At 32.4% G+C, this 18,923-nt stretch overlaps 3 protein-coding genes and 1 pseudogene across 3 annotated transcripts; 2 read left to right on the forward strand and 2 right to left on the reverse strand.

Annotated features, from left to right (window-relative positions):
* The first annotated feature begins 351 nt into the window (after nucleotides 1-351).
* On the forward strand, nucleotides 352-2,787 carry LOC107907499 (nifU-like protein 3, chloroplastic). Its single transcript, XM_016834898.2, has 4 exons — nucleotides 352-732; nucleotides 832-949; nucleotides 1,762-2,060; nucleotides 2,390-2,787. Exons 1-4 carry the CDS (start codon nucleotides 406-408, stop codon nucleotides 2,579-2,581), a joined length of 936 nt encoding a protein of 311 aa, XP_016690387.2. The 5' UTR covers nucleotides 352-405; the 3' UTR covers nucleotides 2,582-2,787.
* LOC107902879 (uncharacterized) lies at nucleotides 2,609-3,899 on the reverse strand (annotated as a pseudogene).
* Nucleotides 3,900-4,681: 782 nt separating this feature from the next.
* Nucleotides 4,682-8,316, forward strand: LOC107907498 (DNA polymerase epsilon subunit B). Its single transcript, XM_016834897.2, has 13 exons — nucleotides 4,682-5,032; nucleotides 5,118-5,289; nucleotides 5,379-5,532; nucleotides 5,620-5,751; nucleotides 5,912-5,989; nucleotides 6,163-6,267; nucleotides 6,395-6,475; nucleotides 6,563-6,693; nucleotides 6,794-6,888; nucleotides 6,975-7,074; nucleotides 7,290-7,404; nucleotides 7,502-7,612; nucleotides 7,836-8,316. Exons 1-13 carry the CDS (start codon nucleotides 4,870-4,872, stop codon nucleotides 7,974-7,976), a joined length of 1,578 nt encoding a protein of 525 aa, XP_016690386.2. The 5' UTR covers nucleotides 4,682-4,869; the 3' UTR covers nucleotides 7,977-8,316.
* Nucleotides 8,317-8,913: 597 nt separating this feature from the next.
* Nucleotides 8,914-15,516, reverse strand: LOC107907497 (plasma membrane ATPase 4). The gene is made up of 14 exons (XM_016834896.2): nucleotides 15,191-15,516; nucleotides 12,889-13,008; nucleotides 12,565-12,801; nucleotides 11,598-12,482; nucleotides 11,405-11,509; nucleotides 11,171-11,315; nucleotides 10,682-11,085; nucleotides 10,561-10,593; nucleotides 10,395-10,476; nucleotides 10,146-10,306; nucleotides 9,879-10,052; nucleotides 9,605-9,787; nucleotides 9,353-9,534; nucleotides 8,914-9,268 (listed from the first exon to the last, which is right to left on the reverse strand). Exons 1-14 carry the CDS (start codon nucleotides 15,236-15,238, stop codon nucleotides 9,172-9,174), a joined length of 2,856 nt encoding a protein of 951 aa, XP_016690385.2. The 5' UTR covers nucleotides 15,239-15,516; the 3' UTR covers nucleotides 8,914-9,171.
* Between the last annotated feature and the right edge of the window lie 3,407 nt (nucleotides 15,517-18,923).

Here is an 18,923-nt window from a genome sequence, read left to right on the forward strand (position 1 = left end):
ATTTTATAATTTAAATTTAATTTATAAAGAGTTAAACCATTTGCAATAAAAGTATGGTAGAAATCTTTATATTAGAAGATAAATTACATTTTATCCTTTTTATTTAAAAAATAAAAAATTAGTTAATCTATATTACATCAAATAACAATTTTATTAATTTTAGTAAAAAATTTATTCATTTTTATTGTTAAAAATTAATGAGACATTTTACATATATATATATATTATGCTAAGAGACAAAGAGTTGAAATTAAATAAAATTCTTTAAAAAAATTCATTTACTTTTTAGAGATTAAATCATGTATTTTTTAGGTAAAAAAATAAGATACAGTCTGACTATCTATTTTATGCGCTAAACATAGAATTGATAAGATGTAATTCATTAAATAATTAGCGGTGAGTGGAATGGCCACGAATCAGTTGGGTTGTGTAACTATGAACTACAACGGTACTTCTCTCCTACCCACAAAACAACCACTGTGGCCAGATTTTATTTTATCAACTTCCATACATATTATCTATCGTAAAACCACGCCCAACCGTCAACCATTAGTATGGTTTAATTCACTCCCTTTGCCTTTCATTTCTACTAGTTATATAACAAAAAGGCCAGAAATGAGTACAATCTCTACACACACACCAGCAGTAATCAAAGGAACACAACTTGCAGCATTCAACCCATTTCTCTCTTCATCTAAACCACCCCTTCCTCCATGTTTATCTATCTTTGAGGTCCCAATTTCACTCCTTTATTTCATTCACCTCATTTTTGTAACTGGTCATGGCTGACCCTGTTGCTACTCTTTCTCTCTCTCTTTTTTTTTTCTTTAGAACCCTATTTCAGGTTCACGCGGTTTATCCTCAAAGGACAACGCTTTCCTCAGGGGCCAATTTAACAACAGCCGGTTTATGAATTTTTATGCTAGCCGTGCTCCCAGAAAGCAAAGAGGTATTCATAATGCAATTACTCTCCTTTTCTTGTTAATGTTTGAGCCTTTCTTTCTGGCTATTTTAGATATAATGAAAAGTAGCTCAGAATTGAAAATGGAGAAATTTTTAGTGCAATTATTGTGATAAGTTTCATATATGAAATAAATTGGTTGAATAAAAGCAGCTTGGTTGCTTTGTTGGGTTAATTAGATTATCATTCATCTTCATCTATAAGGGAAGTGCATGGCCATGTATTACCATAGGTTATTATTTATCTGTTTGTTTGTGCTGAAATATCATGGAGGCGATTACCTACTCTGTTAAATTAAATAGTAAATTAATCTTTTTGTTTTGTTTAAAATTTACTATTAAAAACTAGTACATGTAAGTTAATACAAGTTACTTGTAATTGTTTAATTATTTCGTGCTAAGTTAATTTTTAATAGTAATGAAATTTTTAATAGAATTGATCAATTTGCTATTTGATCTAATAGATCAATTTGCTCTTTGATCTAACTTGTAAGGATAAATTTGTTGTTTTTTTTTTAATAAGGGGGCAAAATGTAATTTTACTCCTAATCCTAATATAGGAAACTCCATGCTTTTACCATCACTTGTTTCTAAATTGGAGCATGTAAGTGAAAAATCTATATTCTCTAGATCTTTCAACAACTTTAACTTTACTGGTGTCTAACCATTTAACCATAGAGTTGAATCTTATGTGAGGTTTCGATCCTCTGTGTTCTTCCTTTTCTGAGTATGCTCAGCCACAGAACTTGATGAAATGAATTAGAAAATATTATCAAACTTATCTTTTTTACAATGCCAAAGGTCTCGTTGTTTCACCAAGTTGTGTCCTTCCACTAACGGAGGAGAATGTTGAGAAGGTTTTGGATGAGGTACGTCCTGGCTTGATGGCCGATGGAGGGAATGTGGCTTTGCATGAAATAGATGGTCTTGTCGTGGTCTTGAAGTTGCAAGGAGCATGTGGTTCATGTCCAAGCTCAACAATGACCCTAAAGATGGGAATTGAAACTCGGCTCCGAGATAAAATTCCTGAAATCATGGAAGTAGAGCAGATCATGGACACAGAGACAGGGCTTGAGTTAAACAAAGAGAACATTGAAAAGGTTAGATAACCAAAGCTCTAATGATAGAGTATTTTAGCACTATTTTTTCCCCCTAATTTCTTCATAGCTTAATCATCTGATATTTATACTTCATGCATTTACTTAAGTAGCAAAATGCTTTTATTATCTGCATGTATCAGTACAAGTGGAAAGCTTTACATGCAAAACAAGAAGTTAAATATGGATTTTTGGCTGAAAACCGAGTATTCTCTCTTTGAAACCCTTCCAATTGACTGCTAAATTGTGCTGCCACAATCGCTGTGAGTTTCAGATGCTCATTATGAAGTTAACAGTGTAAAGAAGAACTCAAGCCAGGTTTTTAATTGCAGGTTCTAGATGAGATTAGACCATACTTGGTAGGTACTGGAGGTGGAGAACTTGAGCTTGTTGAGATAGATGACTATGTTGTAAAAGTTCGGCTTAGCGGACCTGCAGCTGGAGTTATGACTGTCCGTGTTGCTTTAACTCAAAAATTGAGGGAAAAAATACCTGCTATTGCAGCTGTTCAACTGCTTGATTGACAGAAAACAACGAAGAACGCCATTTTTGTAAAGCTGAAATACCATTCACTGCCAATATATATCCTCATGGCAACTGTAATTGTACTTTTAAATCCTTACATGAAAACAGCTAGTTTTTTTATTTGCATTATAATGTTCATAAAAATATGCATTAAACTCTCGTTGTTAAGTATAACAGTAGCTACCAATAGAACGTTTCCTCTCAATTTATCACTTTATCCTAGTGATTCTCTCTCAAAATGTTACTTATTGCCTGTCTAATTATTAATAATCATCATCTTCGTCTTCTCTGGGTCCTAGGAATCTCCTTGCTATAGCTGCAACAGCACCAAGAAACAGAAAGATAACGAATGTGTTGAATCCACTTTCAACACCAATTGCAACACTAGGACCAGGAACAAAGAAGGAAAATGGAGACCAACTCCATCCCCAGCCACCGAAATCAAATCCATAACCTCCAACTAGAGGTGGGCGCCTGGTGGATTTATATATTTATTGGTCCTGGATAAACATTAGCTCAAGCTCAAGCATTAGCAAACTCGGATCCTAGTTTGATGACGAAGCTAAAGCTAAAATGAAATTAACACTTTTCACATTTCATTTAGAACATTTGGGTTCATGAACATTGATATGAAGCTAAAATGAAATCCTACTGGTGAATGAATTACCTGGAATTGCTATTGGTTCTTGGGGCTAAGAGCGGAGCTGATGACTTGAAAGATTGACCACTGACTCGGCCACCTGTTTTGGCAGCTGAAGCGTCGGCAACTGAGCCTAGGGTCAACACCCCAGACGCCACTGTCACTATTGCTATCTTTGCTAACTGCTTCTCATTTATCCTACACAAAAATCGAGCACCCAAACACAATCTTCAGCCATATAACACAACTCAGTAAGATTCAAAGAATCAATGAATTAACAAAAAAAGAAAGAAAGTGAAACCCCTTACCAGGCTGAATCTTTGAGGTCGTCTGATTGGTATCTGCATGCGATGGAAGTAACAAAAGTGAGAGGCTTAGTTTTGGGTTTTCGGGTAAATGTAAAAGCGCTGGTCAATAAACTTTGTTGAGATGAAGAAGATGGTGATGCAATGGACATGTTTGGTTTCTTACAGCAAAATCCGTGTTTCGTGATTAGTTTGTTAAGTGAAGGAAAATGATTTCGTTGAATTATTCATGCTTTTCACCAAGTGGTTAAATTGTAATGGCAATCTCGAAGTTACGAGAATAATAACATGTACATTTCTGCTACTAATTTCTGCTACTAGTTATGCTTCCGCTATCTAAATAGATTAACCGTAAAAATACTTTTCCTTAAATATGTAAATTAATATATGAAATTTTATTTGGTGTATTTATACACAACTAACTTGTATTGTTATATATTAAATTTTAATTTTAATTTAATTGTACACATCTAAATATATGAGTACATAAATTTAGTTTCATATTAGATTAATATAATTATTTGTATATATAATATCTAAAATAAAATTGTGATAATTTAATAATATTATTAGTAATTTTTTAAAATCACTTTTATGTGTAATGTTAAAATTCATGTATAACATTTTATATTAGATCAAATTTTATTTATAGTATTAGTATTTATTTTTTTTCAGAATAAACTCTCATATTTTTATGAAGCACTAGTTTTAAATTTTATATTAAGATAAATGGAAAAAAAATTAGAACAAAAGCATAATATCTAATTAGTAAAATATTATCCTAAAATTGGTTTAATTAAATGAACATTAGTTTCAATATTTTAAATATTTGATTTTTTATGAATTTTTTTAACTTGGACTTTAAGGAAGAAAAGAATATTTGGTTCTAAATTTTTGTTTAGATACCAAATAAAAAAATTGAAATTGGATTTAAACTTCAATATTAAAAACATCAAATCTATAATTTGAAACTCTACCTAAGTTTTATAATTTTTCTTGTAATTTTTTTAGTTCTCCACGATGGAAATCAACAGTGGATTACTTATCTATTTTTAAAATTTATTAAATATTAAATTTAAAATAACAAAATTTTAAAAATAAAAAATTAATATAAACAACATAAAACAAGTTTTGATTAAAATACATGACTTAGCTTCAGTCGCCGAGCCTGAGAGCAAGGATGAGGTTGTGCCGATGATAATTATAAATTGTATCAATTATTGGTTTCCCGCCATTTCGCAAAAAGTAAGAACAAATTTCCCGCCCAAGGACAGCGGTAAATGTGCGAAACTATACTCCCTTTGCCATTCGCTAGTGATTTGTTAAAACAGAAAAGGGAAAAATGAGTGGGCAAACTCGTAAGAAGATTCAAAAGAAATTGAAGATAAGAGGATACAGCTTGAAGACGGATGGTCTTGATGAGATTCTCTCCTTCGTCAATCGCTTCCAAGATGCTGAAGATGAGGCTATCGACCTCCTCCTCGACCAGCTCGATCACCAATCCTGTAATTTTCTTTATTTATGCTTTTTTAGGGTTTTCCTTTTTTTTTAATATTCTATTAGTATATATATATTTTAAATTGTAAGCAGTGATATCTTCCATAATCGACAAGGAGGCGGTGCACCAAGTAGTCAGTCTTCTATTGGAAGCTGAAGCAGCTGAGGAGGAATCCCCTTCTTCTTCTCATTCCTCGATCCGCGTTGTTGATGCCTTTCTTATCCCCAAATTTAGATACGATCCCATCAAGAAGCATTTCTTTCAGTATGTAACGTGCTTTCTCTCTGCTTTATTTTTCCATCGGAAACTATTATTACTGGATTCCAATCTCAATCTTTGTTTGATATTTGTAGACATGCGGGTAGTCTACCCATTCATGGGGAAGCTTCTGCAAAAGCAGCTCTTTATAGAGACAGGTTATTGTTGTTGTTCCAAAGGGTTTCTCGTGATCAGCATTTTATTAAACCTGCATTTGATACTGATGTTGATACCTCTCCAAGCTGTCAGGTCTGTTTTCCTTCACTTTTTCTTTATGTATATACGTATGAAATGAGATCCTGTTCGATTTCAACAATACAGTTTATGGTTGGACAGCTATCAACAATACAGTCTCTGGTTGGGCAAAGAGGGAGGAGATGGGTGATGGGTGTCATCTCCCAGTTGGAGGATGGTCATTTTTACTTGGAAGACCTTACTGCTGCTATTGAAATAGACTTCTCCAAAGCAATATCCTTTGATTTAATTGCTTATTGCATATGGCCATAAGTTAATGCTGTTTCATTAATTTTACTCCTACTTCATAAAAGCTAATTACGGAGAATGTCTTTGTTTACTTCAAATCAAATTGAAGAAAAATGAGATTATTGCATTCTTTGACAGCCAATACAAGATAACTACAGGATTTTTCACCGAGAACACTATAATTGTAGCAGAAGGTGAAATGCTTTCTGAGGGAATTTTTCAGGTTGGTGTTCTCTTTTATTTTGGTTGCTATATTCAAACCTTCGTTTATGATGACCAAGAATTCTTTAATTGGTGTTTATAGGCATCCATTAACTGTACCCTATGTAGTTTGAAGATTTCTATTGAAATTGCTTGTTTCTTTTTTGGCTGTGCTAACTTTGTTTTGTTCTGAAGGTAATTACATGTGGCTTTCCTCCCTTAGAGAACAGAGATAAATCACTCAAAGTACTTGCTGGACATGACTTCTTTGGTTGTGGTACACTAACAAAAGAGGAGACGGTATCCTAATTATTCCCATTTTGTTGTTCCCTACTTAGAAAAATGCCGCAATTCATTCTTTGAAGTTACTTGTACTGGTCTGAAAGTCCTACAAACTGATGATAGATTCCTATACCCTCTTTAATAGCTCAGACTTGCAGATTTGGAAAAGAGAGCAGTAAATGACATGTTTGTCATACTATCTGACATTTGGCTGGACAATGAACAGGTAATTGACGGGCTCAAATTCTTTAGATATGACCCTTTTTCTGAAGAACTTGACGTAATATATAATAATGTCTTGTTCGTAGAGAAGGTTATGGAAAAGCTGGAGACTGTCCTTAATGGATTTGAGAATGTGGAAATCGTTCCTTCCTTATTTGTTTTCATGGGAGATTTTTGTTCTCACCCATGCAATCTCTCCTTTCATTCTTTCTCAAGTCTCAGGTGAGGGATAATTAAATTAAGCTATTCTTGTTATTCTATATGGTTGTCACTTCTGGAGAAAACAATTGGTTGGAGAATAACTTGCTACTTCAATCTTCAGATCGCAATTTGGAAAATTAGGCCGAATGATTGAAGCCCATCCCCGACTGAAAGAACAGAGCAAGTTTCTGTTTATTCCAGGTCCCAATGATACAGGTATAGTAAGGTATTACTGCAGAATACTGCTTGTTCCCTAAGAGAGACGTACCAGTTCAGAATATATTTGCTTTTGATAATTTCAGGTCCATCAACTGTTTTACCTCGGTGTGCTTTACCAAAATATCTAACTGAAGAGCTCCAGAAGCATGTTCCAAATGCCATATTTTCTAGTAATCCCTGCAGGTTAGTCATCTGATCTCAGACCAATTATACATGATAAGATAGCTTAATGTTCTGTGACTTCTTTCTGAGTCCAGACTTTGTTTTCTTATTCATGTTACGGGATTTAAAAAGCTAGTTAATAGCAGAAGCTAAGTTGTTGATATTTAAGAGCTCACTTTTGCACCTTGAAATATGGAATGTTTTAACTTGCAAATCCTGCTGCTTGTTTGATGCAGGGTAAAGTTCTACACGCAGGAAATGGTCTTCTTTCGTCAAGATCTACTGTATAGAATGCGACGTTCTTGTTTGATTCCCCCTTCCACTGAAGAAACAGATGATCCTTTTGAACATGTAACCTTGCACCCCCAAAGCTTCTTTTAATTATTTGGGACTATATATACTCCCTCTTCTGTTGACATGAGATTGACAGGTTGGGTTTCTTTTGCAGCTTGTTGCAACCATTACCCATCAAAGTCATCTCTGCCCACTGCCTCTCTTTGTACAACCCATCATTTGGAATTATGACCATTGTCTCCATCTATATCCGACTCCACATACGGTAAAGTTCTTGTCCTCACATTTTTGTTAGGCATGTGTTATATTGGAAAAGGGTGAAATAGGGAACAATTGAATCCAACTGAATAACTTTTTAATAGTTGAGGATGTTGTTTGCAAGCGTTCCATGTTTAGAGCAATTGGAAGATCAGATCCATCTTGGCTTTCATGATTCATGTTTATAGCAAAGATCTAATATTTGTTTATTCCATTGCCTTTCTGTGCAGATCGTTTTAGGTGATAGAAGTGAGCAGAAGGCATTCAAGTATACTGGAATTACTTGCTTCAATCCAGGTTCCTTCTCAGATGACAGCACATTTGTTGCATTTAGACCTTGCACTCAGGAAGTTGAGTTTTCAGCCTTGTGAGAATCTAAAGTTTATGGCTTCCATTTCTTTTGGCACCCGGTAACTGAACACAAAATATGAAATACCATCATTTTTCGTTGTCAATTGACAAAATTGTTGTGATTAAGTTATTAGTGCCATAGCATTTGCAAATTAATCCTGCCAACTTCTGCTCTGTTGTAAAGTATCTCTACAGTTTTGCTGGAACCATTTTTTTCTCTTGCCAAAATAGGACAAAATTGAATTTTTTTTAACTAGTCAACCTTTGCTAGAAAAAGTTGCTCACGTTAGCTGACATTTACTGCTGTATTTGTACGTTGCTTGGTATTCATAGTAGAAACCATAATAATTTTTAGACTTATTTTTTATAAGTCCAGATCATAGTTGAAAGATTGCAATATTTTTTTAACACCGTCCACATTAACCTTCAATATCATCAGAAGATGACATATTATTGTTTCTCGCTTTCTGGGATGCATTGTTTATTTAATTTGAGAATTGGAACTCTTCTAATTTTTTGAATAAAAGACCTTTGTAACTACTGAATACATGCGATTTGGGAGAATTGTCATCATATTATTGGACTACGGTGCACCTTGTCTTTTTTTGATTCCAAATGAGCAATCAGTTATTGTTAATGCATATTGCATGCAGTTATGACTAATGGTTGATGTTACATTTTAGATGCAAGTTAAATACCATTTTAAGTTGAGAAGAGATGTTGGTTTCTATAATATTGATGTACTATAAGATGTTTTGTTTATGTTTTTTTTATGATGAGACTTTTATTGTATAAAACAACAAATGTCACTTGGAATCAGTTATTATTTAATATCTCAGATTACTTCTTCATTACCAGAACTTGATATGGTTATGGTGTACTTAAAATTAGAAGTCGTTGACATAGTGGCTGAATGGCAGGCAGCTATTTCTCATAATATACCTTCAAGAAAGCATAGGAAAAAAAGTAGATTTGCAGCTAAGAATAAAGATTGAAGTGGAAGATTACATGGCCTAACTCCTTATTGGAGCAAGACGTGACTAAAACACCTTTTTCGGCCTTGAATTACATAAGACAGGCAAAGTAAAAAACTAAATGGGAAGGGCAGGAAAATTATAGCATACATGTTGTGACTAATGTAGAAAATTTTAAAACTTGAACATTACTTCTTCTTGCTCTAGCTTGGACCTGCATTTCTCATTCAGCAGCAACTTTCTAAACTGTATAATGTTGTTGGATTGTATCAATGTCCAGTCCCTTCAGCTTCACCACTGACTCCACATGCCCTTTCAGAGTGTGAAGCTCTCGAAGCCTAAGCAGAAAACCCAAAATTACTTTTCTTTTCAAACAAATACATGCATATTTTCATGGTTAGATAGAGTAAGTGAATGTATACCTTGCCACCTCAGCTCGCCTCTTGGCCTGCTCGGCAATCTCAGACAACTCTCTGTAGCTACTCTTGTCATTGAAGAGGTTAGAAGCTTCTGGTGGTTGAAGTCCATGTAATGTCCTCTGAGCAAGTGCCCATTGAGCTTCCCTCTCTTCTTTTCCGTAGTCTTTCTTGGTGGTGAATGCAGTCTGTCATTGAGTTCAGATTTAGTAACCGGTTTGAAGTTTTTAAAAGTGGCTTAAAGTTAATGTGTAATACCTTGTTTTCTAGCAAGTTGAGCCAAGCTTTTCCACTTAAGATGTAACGAATGGCGAACTTCATTAGATCAAGTGGGATGTAGAAAACAACACTGTAAAGCCATATGACACCGGCCCATCCCCATCCTATTCCTTGAATCCTTGCAAATCCCCAGTTAGCATATACAGCAATCACAGTAGCAACCTAAGCAACACCAGAAATGAAGATCAGCAATTTGCTTAGTGAAAAATTCCTAGCACTTGGACTCGGATATGACAGAAAAGTAACTTCTTACCAGCTGTGCAATGATGAAGGCAGTGACCAATAGCAGTCCAGGACGCTCAAAATATGACCAGCTACGTGATCTAGTGACGAAAATTAAAGCCTGGCTCACAATGCTCACTTGTAAATATAAAGCACCCATCATTTGGTCATCCCTCTTCCTTAGAGACCTTACACCAAATTTTTCCTGCATTCATGGATAGAAGCTGTTAGAGACCAAAAATAAACCTTGATTTTGAGTCCACTAAAATATAAACGGCCAAGTTTCGACACCACATACCGAAAAGAAGTCTGTATCATGCATAATCCAGAAGAAAACAACGGTCATCAATGCCAAGTAGCCACCAAGCACAATACCAGTGGCAAAAATTTCTTTCAGTTTCCAGCTATCAGGCAAGGGAGATGGCTTTACTCTGTCCTTTGAGATGGTCATAATAGTTCCTGATTAACAATCAAATCAATTGGTTTTAAACTGTTAATACCAGAAAGATGAATTATGTGTATAATCATCCACTTCATAAAATCTCACCATCATTTAGAATGGCAATGATCAAAACCATGAACGGTGAAAAGTCGAACTTCCAAATGAGAGCAATAAGCATAAATCCAAACTGCAAAACCAGAAACAGAAGGGTCAGGCATAGCTTAAAGTTATTAATAATTGAATCATATAAAACCCTTTGTTATCTACTTACCACTATACGGATTGTGATGGAAACTGCATAAATCTGTGGAAGTAAGCAAAGCAATGTCAAGCTATGCAAGATAACACACCAATTTAAACCTTCTAGAATCCATTTAAAAGGAGTGACTTACAGTATAGTTCTTCATCCTCTGGAAAATAGCTCTACTAGTTAACACTGCACTGATAATAACACTCAATCCAGGTTCTGTAAGAACAATGTCTGAAGCGCTTCGTGCGGCGTCTGTAGCATCAGCAACAGCAATACCTATATCAGCTTTCTTTAAAGCAGGAGCGTCATTAACACCATCTCCAGTCATTCCACATATATGTTTCCTCTCCTGCAATTTCCTCACAATTTCGTATTTGTGTTCTGGAAAGACGCCGGCAAACCCATCTGCCTTCTCAATCAACTCTTCAACAGGAAGGGCAGCTATGCTTGCATCCTTGTCTTGACCTAACAAAGAAGCAGATGGATACATGTTTGTTCCCATTCCTAGTCGGCGACCGGTTTCCTTTGCAATGGCAAGTTGATCACCTGAACATAATGCAAAAGTATAACTTTTGGTACTTGCTTCAAAAAATGAAGTACTAGTGATGAAATTATAAAAGAATTAAGTTACCTGTTATCATCTTGACATTAACACCGAGGTTAAGAGCTCTGCGAATGGTTTCTGCACTGTCATGCCTGGGAGGATCAAACAGAGGCAATAAACCAACAAATTGCCATGGAGTACCGGCACCATCTTTTGATTTTTCTGGTACTAGCTGAAAGTATAGCAGCAAATGATAAAGGGTAAGGGAACTTTTCAACATCAAAACAACAGGATAGTAATTAGAATATCTTCTACAAATACCTGTCTTGCAACACCTAATGACCGCAGACCACGATCCGCGAACTTGTCGATGATAGCATGAACCTTCTTCTTAACATCTTCTTTTGCATTGCAAAGAGTCAAGATCTGTAAACACATATCAAACAATTAAATCTTAGAATGCCCCACAAACTATCCTACCCCAGAAGAGGCAAAATCCAGATGACGGAATTACCTGTTCGGGAGCACCTTTGCTTGCTCGGTGCCAGTTACCGTTTGAATCGATGTAAGTCAATGCAGTTCTCTTGTCCACAGGATTGAAGGGTAAGAAGTGCACCTCTCTAATACCAGCTCTTGCCTCCTTAGGATCAGCAAGCATTCCAACAATGGCAGCATCAATAGCATCTTGATTTTCAGTTCTAGAGGCCCTTGCAGCAAGCAGTACAACATGTTCCTTATCAACATCCTTTACAAACACCTCAATCAAGTTTCTGTCAACACTGAGCTTGTTAAGTGTCAATGTTCCTGTCTTATCACTACAAAGGACATCCATGCCAGCCATTTCTTCAATGGCAGTCATACGCTTGGTAATAGCACCTTGCTGAGACAGCCTGTGAGATCCAATTGCCATGGTCACAGACAAAACAGTAGGCATAGCAATTGGAATACCACCGATCAAAAGAACCAAGAGATTGTCGATTCCATCCCGGTACTTGCGGTGTTGAATGGGGTACATGACTATGATCTCAACCAACATACCAATAGCAATGGAACAAATACAGAAGTTTCCAATAGCAGTGAGCACCTTTTGGAAATGTCCTACGTTGTTGGTGCTATCCACAAGATGTGCAGCCTTACCAAAGAAGGTATGAACACCGGTAGCAATAACAACAGCCTCGATTTCACCTTGTTTGCAAGTTGAACCAGAGAAGACTTCATCCCCGGGGTTCTTGGTCACCGGGAGTGATTCACCAGTAAGAGCAGATTGATCAATCTTCAAGGGATCACCTTCAAGAAGACGAGCATCGGCAGGGATAATATCTCCCAATTTAATACTAATGATGTCTCCAGGAACCAGAATCGCTGCTTCTTGTTCACTCCATTTGCCATCCCTAAGCACCTTTATTTTACCACCATATAAACAGTTAGACAATGAACAGTCAAATTACTACAATAACAATTAAGACATTTCTAGAACTTACCTTGGTTTTGGGGGCAAGACCAGCCATAAGAGCGGCGGCAGCATTGCCAGCATTGTTTTCTTCAATGAAACTGATGGTAGAGTTAATTACCAACAAACAAACAATACCAACAAAGTCTTGCCAATCTGGGGGCTTTCCATCACCATTAGCCAAAGCAATGGCCATGATTGCAGCAGCTTCCATCACCCATGACAGTGGATTCCACATAAACCCCAAAAATTTTAGAATCTTACTTTCCTGATCATTTCAAAACACAATGTATGACTTAGCAGCAATTTAAATGTTATTACAAAAATTGCTGGCCACTGGCTAATTTATAACTACCTTCTTCTCCTCTAACTTGTTTGGTCCAAAAATCTGAAGCCTGTTGGCTCCCTCCTCTGAACTCAATCCTTCTCTGCTACATTTCAGCTGCTCAAACACTTCCTCTATTGGGATTTTTTCCTGTACATTATTAATATTCCCGTTAAATTTCTGATTTCTATCCTCATTATTACATCAGTTTTCCAAATTTTAGACCAAACATGATTTTTGAATACATGATAGAAACTTCCGAGTTCCATGTTTACCTTTCAATAGTACGATTAGAAGTTACAACTGAAAACATATATTTTATATTTGTGTTTAAAACTTTAAAATCTGCACTACTTTATATTAATTTACACAACTGTGATGGTAAGGAATATATTTTTAATTTAGGTGAGAGAAAAAATTGTCAAAAATAGTCTAATTTTGAACCTTTTAGATATGATATTGGTCCCATAATTAAAATATATAGGATGGCAGGTGGAGCGAGTGAACTCGTGAGCCGTGGATAGAACTCGGAGCCTAGGGATGCTACCCAAAAGAGAAAGCAAAGAAGAAAGCGTTGACTAAAGCCGTGACAATATCAAAAAGTGCCTTGTCAGGGGGTGGAGTGGGGACAGTTTCCCCACTTTTTCCTCATGTGATTGGTACGTATAATTCACGCTTCTCTCTAAATGCAGTGTACCAAAAATTAGAATATCCATGATTTAATTATAAATATGTCAGTTAAAAATTTTCAATCTAGTGCAAATTTTAAATATATTTTTCATGAAAAATATTAACAATATATATTTAAAAAATTCATTTTACAATATTTTATTTCTTTTTAAGATTATATGATCTTTTAAGGATTTGCTTTTAATCTACATCTAGTCCATGTATTTCTTTCATTATTCAGTTTTTTTTATATAAAATATTTTTAAAATTTTTAATATTCTTTATTGTTTACCTGCTTTACTATAAGGAGACTAATCATAGTTTAACATTTATACTTATCAAGTAATTTAATTATCTTCTACACTTACTTTAAATTAAAATTTACATTTTAAATTAATTATTTAATTTTTAAATACATAATATTTTATACTTATTATACAACACTGAAACTAACTCTGAAAAGAATCTTTAATGAAGAAATTTTTAAAATTTTTTATTCTTATAAAGAAAAAAAGGAAGTGTAAGAGCCGTTGGAATTAAGTATTTTTCTAATATTACGTTAAAGAGAAAAAACTTATTTCTAAAGAAAGAGAGAGAAGTAAGTACCACGGAAAAAATGCCTAGAAATACTACACACCAACAAAACAAACAGACAACTTTCAATGAAAAACAAACAACTCTTTAGTATTTAATTATAAAATAATAAAAAAGATTCTTTGTTTTTAACACTTTATTCATTATCCAAAAAGATTTATCTATTTTCATTTAAAATCAAAATAGGTTTTGAATATTAATTAAATAAAATTTATTTTAGTAGATTAGGCCGAACACTTAACTAAATGTAGCCAGCTTTGTCATGTCCCACCTTCACATGTTTAGATCCATTTCAGGAGATTACACGGACAGCCTGTTCGGCTTGACAGAACACCCAAAACATAAAATGCCAACACTGTTTTCCTCAATTTGGTTTTTTATATTTACCCAAATGTCCAAATCTCATACACCGTACATTTCGTTCAATAATTAATTTTTTATTATCATTCACAATAAAAAATAAATAGTTTATCACATGACTAAACCGGGATTTCTCTCCATTGTAGTGGTGCATGCTACTTGCTATATTTGACTCTTTTTTTTTTAACCAGATTATTTAACTAGTATCCGTAAGCATGAATTGCTTAATTAGCATACCTAAATCAAAGGGTGGAAATTACCTGAAAATTGGTAATAATTTGATATAAAAGTATTTTTGATTTAATTTGGAAATGAAAATAAAATTATCAATTGACTGTATGTAATACAATATTATACCATAAATAAAAATAAAAATAATTTCCCTTTATGAAAATCCTGCTTTTATTATGAGAATCAAGGATCAACAACTTTTCTTGGTAAAATGACGTGAGAAGTGAATTAACATTCCAACATGTAACTCAGCTAAGCTATATATAGTAAAAGGATAGGTGGGGAGGAAATACAAAGACCCGAAAGAGGGAAAAACATTGACATTAAACATGGAATAAAGCTAATAACACAATTCCTTGTGGATCTCATTTAAGGATAATAAAGTAAACAGCTTGGCTAAACCCAGAAGACAAAACCCAGAATTTTTTTTTTGTAATAAAAGAAGACCAATGAAAAAGAAATGGATAGTTATAGTTACCAGATCAACAGTCTCGTTCTTGATCTCTTCAAGACTGATAGCACCCATGTTTTGTTTCTGACAGCAACCACCAGCAGTAACAGCTTAACAACAACAAAAGAAAAAAACAGAAGCTAAAACAATTTTATGAAAAAAGGTCAAATGAAATGGAAGAACATTGATTGGGATTTCCAGAATCCCAAAAAGGGCAAAAGAAAAAGAGTGGGGGGAATGGGAATAGGCAAAAAAGAGTGTTTCTTTCTTTCTTTTTTTTTTTTCTTTTTTTTTTGCTCTTATGTTTTGTATTCCTATGAAGAGGATTATTGTAGGTTGGGCTTTTATATTAATATATAGGCAGCAATTCTGAAAGGGGTATATGTTTGTAAACGTTTAACCCTGTCTGTAAATGTTCGATTAAAATTTTCTATTATTCTTTTTATTTTGCAAAATTACGAATTTAATCTCTTTATTTTAATTTGATCATTTTTAGTTTTATATTTTTCAATTTTTAAATTTTCAGTTAATCATTAAGTTCATTAAGTTTAAATTATGTAATTTTTAAAATTTAATTTAATGATAACAGAAATTATCATATATGTAATATTATATTATTTTGTTATTTTTATATATTACTTACTAAAAATTTAGTTAATAAATTAACAATTTCCATTTAAATCAAGATTAAAATTTAAAAATTTAAAAATGATATTGATGTAAAATGATCTAATTAAAAAATATAAATTGAATCTACAATTATATGTATAATACATGATGAAATCAAAGTATAGGGACTTAATTTACAGCTTTAATAAAATATAGGGCCTAATAGAAAATTTTAATCTATTTTTTCCAAGTCTATAGAATAAACACCGCCGAGGCTTTTAGGTGATGGGACCCACACTGCTTTTGCCTGACTTGGCTTTCACTACTTCTCTTTCATCACCTTGGCTTTCTCTCTTTTCTAACCGGTGAATAGTCGGTTCGAATGCATGTATGATTCATCATCACACCATCATCATTCATTCATGGAATCATGCCTCTACCTTACGACTAAATACCATATCCGTTGTATGGTAATTTCCAAAAAACAAAATGTTAAAAATGGTCAGGTGGCCCTAATTATGATTTTAATTTTTAGAAGGAAACAAAATCTTAATTATAATTTAGTTGCCTTGGTTAAGGTCGTAATTATCCCTTTTGATTTAAAACACTTTTAAATTTACAAGTTGTCCAATTTGTATCCGGGGAAACATTTCAAAATTTTAAGTCATATAGTTGGATGATGGAAATACTTTTTTCAAATTTGACAACTTAAAATAAATTTTATATTAAATTCATGATGTGAAATTTGAACTCCAATTATATAGAAGGTTTTATAATTTATAAATAAATGATCATATATAAATTAAAATTAAATTTTTTGAATAAGTAAGTAATTTTTTTAAATTAAATGATCAAAACATAAATTATCAATAATTTAAATGTAATATAATTTGATCTCCATTAGTAACATCATATTAAGTTAATTCTTTTATTATAGTAAAAATATATATTTAGGATTTAAAAAAATTTTCATTGGATTGAGTTTAAGTTTGGTAACTAATCCGGATGGATTCTATAATGGTGGGCATGTATAAACACATGTGATGGCACGGTGAAGTAAAAACAAAAATTACATGGGCAGCTGGACAGAAGATAATAGTTTTTTTTGGGTATTAAGGTATTTTACTATTATTCTGAGATTTATAAAGATTTATTATTTTTAGATTCAAAACTCCTGAATTATTCTGAAAATTTAAATTAAGTTTTTATATTTTAATTTTTCATTCAATTAAATCATTGAATATTAAATTTGCAATCAATTAAGTTATTTGGCAAATAAAATTAACCGTTATTCTTGTAATAGTTATATTTTTTTGAATGTTTCTACCACATAATATATTAGAATTGTCCCACGTTGCTAAAAATGATATTTTATATTTTAAAAAAATTCATAACAATATAAAAAAATCATAAAACTATATATAAATTATTCAATTATTTTAAAAAATATTAAAGTGTAAAAATATATGAAAGAAATAGAAAATTGTGAAATTATTATAAAAATGAATATAAATTATGTAAATTATAAAAATTTTCTGAAAAATACTAAAATTTATTAACATGATAAAAATTTTAAAAATTATATAAATTATTAAAACAATGAAAAAATTTAAATTTTATGAAAAATGTTTAAAGATATTAATCTGTATAGAAAGTGCAAAAAAATACAAGAAAATATAAAACTATAGTTATAATTTTATATACAACCTCGAGTATCAATTTACCTTCTCAACTCATTTTCCCACCGTCAAAACACTCTCATGTCATCCATGATGGTTAAAGGGCGTCATGTTTTGGGAAAGCCTGTGATAAATGAGCACAACAGATAGCTTCAAGGATCAAATAAGTATTTTATAATTTTTAATAATGTTATAGTGTTAATGATGATTAGTATGCAAATAAAAAAAGCTATTTTTTATATTTTTAATTTATGTATCATTTTTATGTTTCTTATAATATTTTTTTAAAATTCATAATGTTTATATAATTTTTTATATTTTTCGTATTTTTAAAGTTATATTTTTTCCATTTTGAATAATTTTTACAATATTCAATATTTTTAGAATTTTTTTGCACTTCAATTTTTTTATTATTATAATTTTTATATATTGTTTATGTTTTTCTATGATTTTTATTAATTTTAAATATAAAATATCAAATTTGCCATGTTGCACAATTCTAATGTACGACCTAGTAAAAACATCTAGAAAAAAAATCATCATTATTTTGAAATGGTTAAAAGGCTTGATTGATTACAATTTTAATGTTTAATGGCTCAATTTAGCCCAAACAAAATATAAAAGTTAATTAAATTTTTTTTAAAGTTCAAAGGCTTTTAATATCATTCAATCAAATAATAATAATAATAATGGATGATCAGAAAAATGAAATAAATAATAAATGGCATATACACATACATCTGATACCTCATAATCAACTGTGCATATAGTAAATTATTTACATCATGATGTCGACGACATAAAGTAACATATAGCTTGTTAAAATGAAACTCATAAATTAAGCTTATATTGTTCTATATATTTTATACTTTAATGAATGTATATTTAATATTTCAGAGCTTTTAAATATATATATATAATAATTTAATAAGGCAGCGTAATATAAGCTGGTTTATATTCGAACAAAACAGAGAAGCATGAATAGAAGACATGGTAAAGGAAAGGGAATCAAGGAGCATGAAAATTGCATCTCAAAAACTATGGGTAAAATGCGTGCTGTACATATGCTCCTTATATATATATATATCTAGAATATTTAGGTCAACTAATTGAAACATATAGTGTCAAATTAAAATTCCATGTTTTTATGATATATATTTTCGTGTCCATTGATATTGAGAAATAAAAAAGTGTGACAGACAAGGAGATTGACTCAACTTGTAACATGTTTACTTTCACACTAAATGGAGGCGTTATTGTTGCACTCAATTGTGTTTGACTATAAACAATAAATGAAAGACTTTAGGCCATTCGCTTTTTTCAGCATTCCAAGGGTTACTTTCACGCCCATCAACTAATTGAATTAGTGATAAAAAAAATTGGTAAAAGCGTTACACAGATTTTTTTTTACCAAGAGTAAATTAATATTTTGTTAAAATTTTCATTATTTTTTGTTGTTAAATTCAATTCAC

This window comes from Gossypium hirsutum, chromosome A05 (assembly GCF_007990345.1).
Source record: "Gossypium hirsutum isolate 1008001.06 chromosome A05, Gossypium_hirsutum_v2.1, whole genome shotgun sequence".
NCBI lineage: Eukaryota > Viridiplantae > Streptophyta > Magnoliopsida > Malvales > Malvaceae > Gossypium > Gossypium hirsutum.

What these genes read in the sequence shown, in the direction of transcription:
- LOC107907499 (XM_016834898.2), top strand. Translation starts at nt 406, where the DNA reads ATGGCCACGAATCAGTTGGGTTGTGTAACTATGAACTACAACGGTACT. An exon ending in TGCTCCCAGAAAGCAAAGAG is followed by an intron (nt 950 to 1,761) that starts GTATTCATAATG and finishes ACAATGCCAAAG; the next exon opens with GTCTCGTTGTTTCACCAAGT. An exon ending in ACAAAGAGAACATTGAAAAG is followed by an intron (nt 2,061 to 2,389) that starts GTTAGATAACCA and finishes TTTTAATTGCAG; the next exon opens with GTTCTAGATGAGATTAGACC.
- LOC107907498 (XM_016834897.2), top strand. Translation starts at nt 4,870, where the DNA reads ATGAGTGGGCAAACTCGTAAGAAGATTCAAAAGAAATTGAAGATAAGA. An exon ending in TTTCTGAGGGAATTTTTCAG is followed by an intron (nt 5,990 to 6,162) that starts GTTGGTGTTCTC and finishes TTTGTTCTGAAG; the next exon opens with GTAATTACATGTGGCTTTCC. An exon ending in TATATCCGACTCCACATACG is followed by an intron (nt 7,613 to 7,835) that starts GTAAAGTTCTTG and finishes CTTTCTGTGCAG; the next exon opens with ATCGTTTTAGGTGATAGAAG.
- LOC107907497 (XM_016834896.2), bottom strand. Translation starts at nt 15,238, where the DNA reads ATGGGTGCTATCAGTCTTGAAGAGATCAAGAACGAGACTGTTGATCTG. An exon ending in GTCTTGCCCCCAAAACCAAG is followed by an intron (nt 12,483 to 12,564) that starts GTAAGTTCTAGA and finishes GGTAAAATAAAG; the next exon opens with GTGCTTAGGGATGGCAAATG. An exon ending in TCAACTTGCTAGAAAACAAG is followed by an intron (nt 9,535 to 9,604) that starts GTATTACACATT and finishes ACTCAATGACAG; the next exon opens with ACTGCATTCACCACCAAGAA.